The 13,317-nt window shown below is 40.2% G+C and overlaps 1 protein-coding gene across 4 annotated transcripts in view; it reads left to right on the forward strand.

The window, feature by feature from the left end:
* Positions 1-13,317, forward strand: part of adcy7 (adenylate cyclase 7) — a 65,374-nt gene that overhangs the window by 21,229 nt on the left and 30,828 nt on the right. For all 4 annotated transcript variants that reach the window (XM_005912982.3, XM_005912983.3, XM_042218341.1 and 1 more), the window contains exon 2: positions 10,141-10,866. In XM_005912982.3, the coding sequence (XP_005913044.1) occupies positions 10,702-10,866 (165 nt within the window). In that variant the 5' untranslated portion in view covers positions 10,141-10,701. The remainder of the gene's footprint in view (positions 1-10,140; positions 10,867-13,317) is intronic.

The following is a 13,317-nucleotide window of genomic DNA, read 5'->3' on the forward strand; positions in this document are numbered from 1 at the left end:
TGTCAAGCTTTAGTTACATTGTTTGTTCAACCTTTTTTATTTGTTAATAAATTGTGATTGGCTGATTCACCCTGTGGACTGAATGGGACAGCTCCCAGTTAACCTGTCAGACATGATTTGGCGTTTACCATTGGGCTACTGTTTATGTCAGTCCTATATTCTTTATTAAAGCCATTGCATATTTATATTTCCTTTTTACCTCACTCCTTTTCATCTTTCTCATAGTGATCCATCAGCACCTGTTTGGGGAACATCATTTTGACCTAATAATTTCTTTGCCTACTAGCTTCACAGCTGACAGTACTTCCTGTCAAAGCTCCTGCCAAAAACAACCAGCAAGAAATAGCAGCTGTATTAGCATGCTACGTGTTTGAGGTGTATGCTATATGCAAACTTTAGTCATATGAGTCTAGAAGTCTCTTTTTATATCAGCAGGCTTTGTGTGGGATTTTAGACCTTCAGCTTTCAGGTCACATGTGCATTCACTTTCATTGTTATTATCCCTTTTGAACTTGCCTTCAGATAGACATTAAATCTGTACTGTACATAGCACCACAGCTGTGGCTCTTACCTTTCCTTGTACTTTGCAGTAATGTGATTTCTGTGTGTGAATAGAACCAACTACAGACTAATGTAGAACCGATCTAGAACTAGACCTTTTCAATAAAAAACAAACAAACAAAATCAGACAGTTTCTCATAGAAGGTGTGTGTTGCTTTAGTTTAAAGGTGATGGGTACATATCAAAGGCTTACTGTCATGGTCCCGGGCCATGTGGGCCCAGTATTCTCAGTTTTTGTATGTTTTGTATTTCATTCCCTAGTCATGCCTTGGTTCCTAGGATTATTTAGTTATGATGATCCTTATTTGGTTACCTCCTGTGTGCCCCTGTGTATCTGTGAGCCCTCATCTCTCCTTGTGTTTTATTCTATGTTTTCCCCAGCCCGTTATGTCTGTGTCCTCCCCGTGCTCTCTCTCCTCCTGTTTGAACCTCTGTACTTCCTGTTTTACTTTGGGACTCCCGCACCTGTATACGACATGTTATGTTCACCCCGCCCTGTCTCGTTATAATTATCAGTGTCACCTGTGTTCCCCATGTGCTCCCACTTCCCTCGTTAACCCTCTGTGTATTTATGTCTGCGTCTCTCTCAGTTCTGTGTCGCGTTCTCCCTCATGCTGTGTGTGATTCTCCCTGTGTTTCTTGGTGAGCTTTATATTTAGTTTTCCCAGTTTAGTTTTGTATTACCCGTGATCTGCCTTTCCAGCAATAAAGCTGTGATTTTGAGTTTATCCCCTGAGTCCGTGGGTTTGCATTTTGGGTCCTCATCCTGCCTGCCACACAGCGAGCCATGACACTTACAGTACATATTTGTTTAGCTAGCTATGGTTTTCATATCTACAATATCTCTCTATTGGTAGATTAGCTTAGTCAGAGCATGTAACTCAAATGTGCTACTGTAAGTAAGTAAGTATTGTAACAAATACTCATGTTCAGCTGCATGTTAACACGTGACTGATTAGCCAGTCACATGTTAGCAACTCGGTGCATTTAGACATGTAGAAATGGTCAAAATAACCTGCTGAAGTTCAAACCAAGGATCTGGGGAAAATGGTGATGAGGTGACTCTGAATGTGTCATTGTTGTTGGTGACTGACAGGCTGGTCTGAGTATTTCAGAAACTGCTGATCTACTGGGATTTTTCCCGCACAGCCATGTCTGCGATGATTTGCAGAGACCGGTCCAAAAAAAGGGAAATGAGCAGCAGTTCTGCCGTCTTCATGCTAGAGGTCAAAGGAGAATGGTCAGACTCCTTTGAGCAAATAGGAAGGAAATGGTAACTTAAAACGTACTAATTACAAACAGTATGAAGAACGGCATTGCTGAACACACTACATGTCAAACCTTCAGGCAGATTGGCTACAGCAACAGAAGAGCACACTAGGTGCCCTTCATGTCAGTTAAGAGCAGGAAACTGATGCATTTCACACGGGTGCACTAAAGTTGAATAACAGAAGATTGGAAAAACTTTGTCACAGTTTGGTGTATAGAACATGAAAGCACAAATCCATCGTGACTTGTGTCAACAATTCACGCTGCTGCTGCTGCTGCTACTGCTGCTGCTGCTGCTGCTGGTGTAATGGTGTGGAGATATTTTCTTGACACGCTTAATAGCAGCTGTTGCTCACCATGTCTTTATGACCACAGTGTACCCCTCTTCTAATGGCTGCTGGATATCCAGCTGGAGAATGTGCCATGTCACATAGGCAAAATTATCTCAAATGTATTTTTGGAACATGAGTTCACTGTATTCAAATGACTCCACACTCATGAGGTGGAGATTCACATATTGGATGTGCAGCTGACAAACTTTGTCATCATATCAATACGAACCAAAACCTCCGAGGAATGTTTCCAGCACCTTGTTGAACGAGTTCCAGCCTGGCACTGGAAAAGCGTACATAATGAAGTGGCTGGTGAGTGCATGTGTAGGTACTGTATATCATATTTTGATGCAGAAACTCCACCACTGCAGGAATGTGATAAGTACAATATAGAAAGATTAGTGTGTTTATAGAAAAAAAATTCCTGGGACTACTGACAGACTCTTTCAAAACAAAGATTGACATCAGTCTGGGGTGTGCCCAAAGAAAAACAAACACATGCATGTACGGCTCAGCTGAAGCAAACATTTACCCGTCTTCTTTCTGCTACTATTGTGTAATGGATACTATGTAATTGTACTGTTTGTTTGTGTTGTGTTGAGACCCATTTACCACAACTTGTTTTCAATGTGGAACAAGACATCAACCCACTAAACAAACATTCACAAGCAAATATTGAGAATCTAAAATATTTTCATGCACACAGTATGGATGCATATAGTGCAGTTCCACTGAAACCTCTGCATAAATGTAAATGTTTTACATCTAGTGTATCTGTTAGCAAGTTTTATCCAATATGAACGAATCGCAGAAGACATGTCTCTGATGTTTTTCCATCTTTTGGTGACCCTGTCTCAGGATCCTGGCCAGACATGACCGATGACAGATGAGGGTGTGGTGTGGCACATCTCACACATGCATACACGCACACACCAGCAGAGTGTCGTTTTTATTAGAGCACTCCAAGAATTTGATTATAACTAAAGGCCTTGCATTTCTGGCAGTTTCAGGATTGACCTCCATTGTCTGTACTTCCCAGAGATAATAGAAGATGTCATCCAGTACATTTTCCCCGAATGCTCGGAAATCTTTGCTTCTGTGGCTACACAGAAGAGCGTTGTAGGCTGGGTTTACTCATGTATACCCATGTGAAAGCTTTAGTAATGTTTTACTCGTTATCCACTCATAGTTAAAGGATGTTCAGACTCCTCAGTGGCTTGCTGGTAAAGTGAAAGAAAACCAGCGCATTCATGTATGAATGCACATTATAAATTATGAACACAGTTAAAACAAGACTAGTTACAACAGTAGATTAGTAGATTGTAGAAAACATGCACCAGATGGCCCTGTCAGCAGACAGAGCTTTATGGTAGCCTGGAAAATTACCATCACCGTGTTGATCTGAAGCTGTCTCCCATTTCTGTTGGAGTAGCTCTGCATGATATCCACGGTAGGTTTTGTTTCGCTGTGTAAACAGCTCTCCTCTCTGCTAGATGCAGATGTTGAGATTTCTCTTTGAGTGGTAATGCCGGTAGTAAGCTGGCTGGCGTACTAAGGGATAATTATGGTTTTCTTATTGGTGGCGGCAGCGGTGGTGGTGGGGAAATGGGCTGGTGCATACAGAGGGTTCCTTCTGCTACAGATTTACAGGATGGAGCCTGTCTGGTTATGAAACGTGACATGGGGATGTGGCTGGCTATACTAGCTGGAAACAATGGTCTCTCTCACCGTATAGCATTCTTTCCACTCTTTCTTACTAAACTTTCTCTACAAATTACATGTTTTTGGGAAACAAAACCTTCCACAAAGGTCATCTCACATTGTGCGTCATCAATCTTATATATGTTGAAAGCACAAGTACAAATATTGAACGGGGTCAAATGGCTACAGTAACATTTGTAATCAACAAACAGCCTCACAACATGTATAGTTCAGATAGTTAGATATTTTTTATTAAATATGAAGAGCTGTGAAGTTTTCTAAAGATTTCTCCCTTTCGTTGGGTCTACAGGTGTTTTCCCAATCCATAATGCATATGAGAAGGAAATGGCTTAGACAAATTCAATCAGTGCTTTCCCAGGATTGGATTTGGACGATGGTTGATATGTTTAGATGTAAATTCTATGCTTCTTTAAATCAATAAGCTCCTCGTTGGAGTGCTCTTTGTGTCAAGCAGAAAAATTGGTGACTTGGGCTCAGTTTGTGGAAGCAAATGTGAAACAGTCGAGCAGCAGCAGCCAGCTTCCGAGCACGTGGTGTTTTCGCTTGCACTTCCTGTATTTATTATCAGCAACAGCATTTAAAGCTTAAATCATTGCTGAAATAGCATCCTGCTAATATTGTTAAGGGTCAGCAGCTCCCTCTGGTCAACATGGTTAATTTAATACCAGTAGACAGTACTGGGAGGAGAGTTGGAGATATGGAAAAGGACAAAACCTAATCTAATATGCTGGTTGCATTTTTGTACATACATAAGTCATCAGTTTATGTAAAGGTGTACAGGCAATGTCCTCCACAATTACAAAGGTAGCCCACCCCTAACCTACCCCTGTCCTGACTGGGATAAACCTTGTTCCATGTACTGACTGAAATATGATAGTATTAATCATAATCGATTATGCCTTGATTATGGCGCTCGGAGCAAGTCATTCAGGACATTCAAGCACTTCATGTTACTACACACTGTTACTCTCTGTTTAGTTTTGGTAACATCTGGTTTAAATTCAGGATTCAGGCACAGTTTACATTAGATTTCTAGCTACAGACAGAGCAATCATTTATATTAACTGACAGAGAGATAGATAAATCTACTCTATCTGGTGCAACGATACACAAAATTCACGGTTCGGTTCGATACTTTGGTGCCACGGTTCGATATTTTTTTCGATACAAAAAATGTTCATGCCTTTTTAATTTGTCATTTATTAAAATTATAAATATATATTTTAACTCAGAAGTACAGTTTTTAAATTTAATGTTGCTGAAACAACAAAATAATTTTTAAAAAAAATCTATCTGATTGAGGAATCACTCATCTTTGGAAAAGAGAGTTTATTACAGAGAAATGGCTCTTTCCAAAATAAAAGCTATACTATACGCTTCTTCTGGGCTATATTCTCAGCAGCATATTAAACATATCAGGTCCCCATAAGGAGAATCGTGTGTGTGTGTGTGTGTGTGTGTGTGTGTGTATGTATGGCTGAAAATGAAATCAGCGATAGTTCCTAAATATATAAATTTGCTTTTAGTTAATTTTTGTGAAGAAGTGTACAAAAGTAAAGTGCAGCATTGAGATTTGCAAATTAGTGGGTCATGTTTAGATATGTGTGACTTAAATTCTTGGTAATACTAAGCGAGGTCTGTCAGGTGCCTCGGGTTGATATGCCCTTTACCCACATCACCTTTAACCCTGACTCTGTAGAGCATGGGTTGAAAAATGCGGTTGTCTGTCTTTAACGGAGGTCACTCTTTGTCCCTTTTTTGTCCAAGCTTATTGAATACCAACACAAAGGCGACCATAAAAGCAGAGTAGTTTTCTTTTGGAATGAGGCCTGCCTGTTTGCTCTCCATAAAAAGGATTCGAATGGGCTTAGGCTTGGTGATGATTCAACTAGATCAGATAACATTGGCTTATTTCCAATGAGGTGATTACTTAGCATAAATAGAATAGATTGACCATTTCTGGGCAGCGCTCAAGCATACAATTTGAAATCATCAATGAAGAATTCACGCCCTTTCAGTCAGACTCTGAAAGTAAGAATTTAATGGGCTAAAGCACAGAGCCAAAACAGATTGTGTCAAGGTCTAAAAATCCAGGCGCTGCACTGTATCTAGTCGCTTGACAGGACACCTCTAGTTGCTTCCTGTTAGGCTCCTGGTGTTTTTGGCTACCCAGCAGATACTTACTCCTGCTTTGCTTCCCGAGAGGCTGAAGATGTCATTCTGCTGCTTAACAGACTGCTGGTACACAACATATGAAAAGTATCCGTGAGTCAATATGGAGAAGGGATGTCAAACAAGTGGTCTCGCAGCCCCAGCTAGCTTTCCTGTCCCTGGTTTGGTGATGCAGAGCTAAGACAGTAGTGATTTTTTTTTTTTTTTTTTGTATTTTAGATCCGGACAAGTCATTAGGATTTTGTAACTAAGCAATAGTAATTTAAAACTGTACAGGTGAAGGGTCGTCAGCATGATAAATAATAACAGTAGACTCAGAATGTGGGACAGCTGACAGGTATTACTAAATATCACTTATTGTTCTTAAGCATCTCAGTTTGTCGTCTGTTTTGTAAATGAAACACTCATTAAATATGAGAACATGACAGATCACCTGTAGTGGCTTATATTCTTTACATTCATTGGACTGTGCTCTGTGAATATGTCCTCAGGCTGTTAATACAGAGGTCTGCTGGAACTTCCTCAATCATTCGAGAGCTACCTGGATGTTGGCCTGGAATCATGCATAAGCACTCAGTTTTATGTGTGACACATCAACATAATCTTTGCTCATTGCCTTGCGCCATCCTCTGGATTTGCCTTACAGTGGGTTTGTCCAGAAAATGAAAATGAGAATCAAGTTTAAGGGTTTTTATTTTTTTTGCAAAGGCAGGTGTATGTTAGTGTAACTTTTTCATTTTAGTCACATACACATATGATGGTTACCACACTTGTCATAGTCATTGTCTTTTCTTCTGGAACTATCCGTTTTGAGAGCTCCCAGTCATCTCACCCTCCCTTTTCCTTGACTCCAGGACCTATACTTCCTACTGCTCAGAAGCAAGCACACAGTGACGTTGGTTGGTTTTGTATGGCTGCTGTTCGAGGATTCAGTGACGCCAATTTACAAGGGTGCTATGTGATCCTTTCATTTGCCAGGCTTTTATAGTGAAAGGCCTGGCAGTCAGTACAGCAGTTTCAATCCTACTTGCTGAGAGACTTCGCTCTATTGAGGCATACAGCCCTGTGTGTTCTCCCAGCTCCATGCCACAGAGCAGCCACAGGTTTGATGGTTCTGCTTTTTTGCTATGGTTACTTTAGAGTTGAAGTATAAAAAGCAGTGTAAGAGTCAGGCCCTAGAGCTTTGACATGTGGTCAATGAGAGTCTTTGCAGTGTGGATTGGTTACCTAAAGACTAGACAAACCCATTAAATACGTAAGACAATGGGTCATCCTTTCATCAGTGATTGAAGTTTTGTTTTTGTTTTTTAAATTTCTTTCCTTGTGTGCGGTCATTGAGGGGGAAAAATGGAGCTTATTGGCTTTGTTCTCCATTTGCACTTCAGGCTTTTCTCTGCTTGTGTTTAGATTTTCCACTTAAATTCTAAGAGCCAATAAAATCATCTCTTAACAGGTTTAAACTAAATTCCTTCTAATCTCCTCTATTGGTAAATCTAAAAATAAGTTTTAAAAAGCCTCTTTCCCCACAAATTATACTTTTACTAGACAATTATGGCTTCTTTTACGGCTTAGTCCAGGAAGCCAACACGAACATCTCTTCTCACTCCACCAGTCCCATGAACAAATCTTATGGATAAGCCAAAAACAGGTCTACTTTCCTGTGTCTTTAGTACAGTTTAAAAAGAAAAACTGCTGAATGTTATTTTTTTTCACTTCACTGTATAGTTTGTTATATAGGAAGATATAGTGCCAGATAGCAAATAGAAGGACTGCGAGTCCATTGATAGGTAGTGTCCTTGATATCTAGTGTAGGTATAATAGCTCCCTTGTTCCCTCGTAGACACACTGTCTGGACTGTTTCACTTCACTTTAAACTGCTTCATGTGTTAAATTATCCCATAATGCGCTAAATTGGACTCCTCTTGAATTCCCTATCTTTTCATCAGGTGTTATCACAAGTTTATTTGATGTTTTGCACCATCGGTTCAGTGTTTTTACCCACGCATGTCAAGTTTCCATGCATGTGATCATAAAGGTATATATAACTGACATGTTCATTCCCCATTTATAGACATTTATGTTTAAAGGATGTGCTTACAGTTGTTCCCGTGTTTAAGGTCTAGACATGGTATTTAGTGGTTATGTGGCGTAAATGAATCCTACAGGGTCAACAGCCACTAAACATCTACTCAGGGTTCCCTTCTTGCAGGCCAGCTGGTTCCTACTGATGCAATTGGAGGTCTTGAGCCCCCACTATGCACTTTATTTTACCTCCCTGCTCACCCTGTTGCTTTTACCGCCCTCAGAGTGTCGGCTGAGTGTTATTTGAGGCTGGGGAGAGCCAGCTAGAAGATGTTGTGTCCAGCAGCAAGGGTGAAAGGGAGAGTTCAAAGTGGCTGTAAACTTCCATTGGACCAGTTCTCACAGTACTTATTGTGGCAGTGCATTTTATTACTACAACGCTGAAGGATTGCGGCTGACTCTTCACCTACACGCAGTGTTATAGGTGTCCTGTCTTTTTTTTTCTCTCTGCCTTACTCTTCCCTCAGCTCTTTTTATGGCACATGGCATCCGCTTCAGTTGCTATGCGAGAGACAAGTATGAAGTGGTGTCTTCCACACACTGCACACTGGGGCAATGATATAAGCAAGTGGAGGAAATGAGGTTTCTATTAACAGTGGTGTGAAGTTCAAACTGCTTCTATTGAGCTTCAGGACAGCACCTTCTCATTCTGTTGCTTAGAAATGGACAACAACGTGCAAATTCTCCCCTTTGTATTTTATTTCATTTTTTTTGATTTTTTTTGTATTATTTTTTGAGGAATTTAATTTCAAATGTCAGCTTTTAGAAGGATTATGTTAAATTTTGTCAAAACGATGGTCAGTTGCTCTCTTTGGTTTTTAGCATATGGTTGTGAGGACCTCAGCTCAAATGTTTTCTTCAAAAGTAGAGCAGGTATTTAGGCCATGTTCTGGTTTACATGCGGACAGTTATAGGAAACATAAATTTGTGCTTTGTCTGCTTTTGTTACTGGAAGCTGAGCTGTAGCTGTCTGGCTCTTTAGTTTGTTTGTTGAGCAGGCATGCGAGAGAAATAATTTGCATAACTGTACAGGAGCTCAGAAGCTTGTATTATTCAGTTAATGTGGCCACTGTGGTCATCCATATGGCTGCTTCCTGTAAAACTTAGAAACACTGGTGTAATCACAAATCCTAAAGAGATCAGGCGTAAATTTGATCCGTATTGAAAACGTTATTTTAGGTGTTGTAAAAGCAGCTCAACAATTCATGTAGTAGACCTCCACAAGAAGTTGTTAAAATAAAAAATATGCTAGACATGCTGCATCTGGCAGAGTAGAAAATGTTTTGGGAAGAGATCAGAGTGACACGTGAGGACGTTTGGTTCGTATCCAGAATAATGCAATTATAAAAAATTGAGAGAAAAAAAAATTAATAAACCCGACACTTATGAGCTCTGAGAAGCTAAAAGCAGTGTTTTGCAAAAAATAAAAAAACAGAGACCAAACGTTGCTTACTTGAAGAAAAGAAATAATATCGAACCTTCCCTTAGAATCCATTCAGCCATCCGTCCATAATTTTTGGCTTATCCAGTTCTGGGTCCCAGTGGAGTTGGAGCCTCCCCACCTGTCACACAGCGACTGTCCCAGTTGTCAAAGGTTAATTTCTCCTAGAATGAAAAATGAAAAATATTTAAAACCATCTGGATCTTTGATTCAGATCTAACAGAAAGTTGATCAGAAGAGAGCCAGGATCCTGCACATAGCAGACAGGGGTTTTTTATGCATAGATTTTACACAAGTATGAGAGTTCAGGTGTGAGTAAACCTGTGCTCTGTGACTGATTTGGATATCTCTTTATGAGCCCATAAAGTGCCTGACTATTTGTTCCCTTGTGTGTAGTGTAAAGCATATGAAAAAGGCCTTAAAATCAATTGAGCCTTAATTTTTTTTGCCATGTTTTATATGAAACCTTTGTTCGTTTTGTGATTTTGTGTGTGTGATTTTGAAAATCTTTATCATTTTCTTTTTTCTCTTTCCTTTGTCTTGCCTTCTTCCATCCTTCAGGTGCCTTGCAGGACTGGAGTTCCCGACCTCTGTGCTGAGTTAAATCCTAAATCCTGGTGGGATCACGACTGACCTTTGTTGCTCCGTCATCGGCTCCTGTTTCCCTCCCGCTCTTCCTCCAAACTTCTCTCCTCCCCTTTCTTAAACTCTGTTCCCCTCCTCCTCTGTGTCTGTCGTTCCCGGGCTTATTACTCACTGAAGGGAGCAGCACAGTAGCTGGCAAAGGATGAAGCGGGTCTGCCTGCCAACACAAGACAGAGGATAGAAGCCACAAAAGGACTAGCAAGGGGGGCAAGAGAGGCCAAGAGGGAGAGAGACTGAGAAGAAATCTATCAGAGAGAACCACAACGAAAGTGTGAGAAGCAACAACAATCAAGATGCCTCGCCGGAAAGACAGAAGTTTCATCAGCTAGGAAGGTGCCACTAGCAGATCTATAACTCTGAACATTTTTTTAAACAAACTTCTAACCTGCACACACAAAAATAAGTTGTGGAGACAGATACTCCTACCCTCTGGAGTCCTTGTTAACACCTGCTATGCCTCTGTAAAAAGTGTTAGCCATGCCAGCCAAGGGAAAGTACCTGTTGAATGACCAGGAGCTCAGAAATGAGGCACTCTACCGCAAATACTCCTGCATCAGCCAGTATCAGCCGCTGGTACTCCTGCTGGGCCTCTCCATGCTCTGCTGTGTAATTCTCCTTATTCTGTTCTTTGCCCTCCGATTGGTGAGTTTTAACATACACATTTGTTTAAAAGTTACACTGACTGCAAACACTGGAAAGCATTATACCTTTTAAATATGAATCCCAGTCTGTGATTTTTAACAATACAGTGATTATATTCATGACCTCTGAGGCAGAGGAGGGGAGTCATTGGAAATGATCAATAGTTCTTTTGAATTCCTTCATGTGACTAATCTTTGGGCTTCAACTGCATAAAAGGTATTAATTGGTATTAAAATGTCTTAAGTCAGTTTTTCATATACTAAGATATGGGCACCTGGGTTTTATTAATTGTAATTTAAATCCTCCAAAATATGATTGCTAGGTTGCACTGTTGAGTCATGAAAATTGGCTCCTTTGCCAAGATTTTACCCAACAGCTGAATCCAGCATGCAGGTTTTCAGCCACACGTGGTGCATTTTGTGTGCAAAGTGTTTCCGGTGTGGCACAGTAGGAATCAAGAAAGTGGAATCCAGTGCAAGTTCCAGTTCAAGTAATTCTTGCAAAGAATTACTTGAATTTCTGAAAATTGGTAGCCTCCATAAACTGTTGTATAACAATTAAATTGAAAAAAAAAAAAAAGCACAACCTGACTTTCACAGCATGGTTTCTTATGACAATGGCAGCAAGATGCTACACATAAACAGCAGCTCTTGTAGTCATAAAATCAGTTTTTCTACCTGGCATTTTCCTTTTAATTGATGAAAATATGTTAGAAAAGCAAATTAAAGAAATCACTCATCCAAGACAGTATGCAGTTAATAATTAAGATGCTCTAGATTCAGCTTGGTTCAAGTGTTGTTTTAAGGCACGTCTTAGAAGATGTTTATTATTTAGTCAAGGAAAGAACCTGCTGAGCCAACATACAAAACACACCTGCAGTTTTCCTGCTTTTTGCATCACTGTTAGCTTTTATTGCTAGGTGACACAAATTGCTGTTGCAAGTATTGACGTGCACCAACGATGAAACATCATTGATGTTTCTTTGAGAGTTATTTTAAAGACCTACAGACCTGTCACATCCTGCTTTAACGATGATAAGTTTTAGTTAGTCGATTGGTGTTTGGGGGAGAGATTTGGCACATTAGGACAGCAGCAGTAGCGTGCTGTGTTATGAAGCAGGATGTGGCTGGATGTTCAGTTTGAAACCTTAGGTCACCAGTGAAAATGTGGGAGAAAAGAACAACACTCCTCTATTTTGATAGCTGCTTGAATAAAGCACTGTGGGTACAGATGTAGAGGAGTGTGAATGAGTGAGTGATTGTGTAACTGTTTTGATGTGAAGGAGGATGTATCTGAAGTAGGCATGAATATGGGGAATGCAAATTTCAGTTTCAAGATTATATAAGGTTATAATGTTTTTGTGCAGGAAACGACGTGAAGTGTATGTTGTCTCAGTGTCTCGTTTATCCACAGAGAGATGCGAGGTCGAGGTTGGCTAGAGAGGGCTCAGAAATACTTGCGTTTAGTTCCTTTTTTCCTCTGAGGCACGTTCTCTCTGTTAATTGTTTTACCCAGCAGTTAAAACTTGCATCAACTTTGTTGGAGATTTGAATAGAATAAAACAAATCAAGAGAAAACTAAGACATGCAGTAAAATGTTTAAAACAATGCAGCTGTCAGAGCACAGCGACTGCAATTGTGCTTCCTACCGTGACAAGAAAAGACATGTATTCATTGAGTTCTGCTGTTCAGCGGCATGCTGTTGATTTTTGGCATGATGGCAGGCAGCTGCTACAGCTTCTGTCACCGTAGCTTATATTACTTTCTCCTGCTGGAAAAATCATTTTAACCTTCCTTATATTGTGTTGCTGCAGTCTTTTTGGCACACTCCTTTTTTTCATGTCTCTCTCAAACATTGGTTCCATCACTCTTGTATCCACTTTACACACATTCACGCTCGCACGTCCATGTTGGTAACATGTAGCTTCTCATTTGGATTTCAAAATATGTAAAATCTATTCACACCTTCAGCAATCCCCTGGCATACCATTACACACTCCTTTTTTTTCTTTCCTCTCTTCTGCGCATGCAGTTGCCAGGGGTACAAAGGAGTTAAGAGAAAATGTTGGGTTGGAGCTTGTATAACACTGTTATTAAATGCAAAGGAGGGGCACAGTGTCGCTTAGGGGGTGGCCATCAATGTCAGGCAGTCACTTTCGACTTATGTAACTCTTCTTTAGTTGTGGATATTGGATGATAAATGAAGGAAAAACTAGAGAACACTGGCATTAAAAGTGCGTCTTCTAACACCTGTCTCGGGTCCTGATTGCCTGGAAGGTTCTTTAAATTTTATCCAAATACAATGGCTCTAGCATGTATAATAACACTCTTAGACCTAAATATGTAACTCCTATAAATGCATTCACTGTAGCCTTGAAACCTGCTTTTGCTGTCTCCATATAGTTGCTTTCATTATTATTAAACTTACTGCAAAACGCCCCTTTTTCGAATG

Source organism: Haplochromis burtoni, unplaced genomic scaffold, assembly GCF_018398535.1.
Source record: "Haplochromis burtoni strain Fernald_Lab_line unplaced genomic scaffold, NCSU_Asbu1 Contig_2, whole genome shotgun sequence".
In the NCBI taxonomy this organism is placed as follows: Eukaryota; Metazoa; Chordata; class Actinopteri; order Cichliformes; family Cichlidae; genus Haplochromis; species Haplochromis burtoni.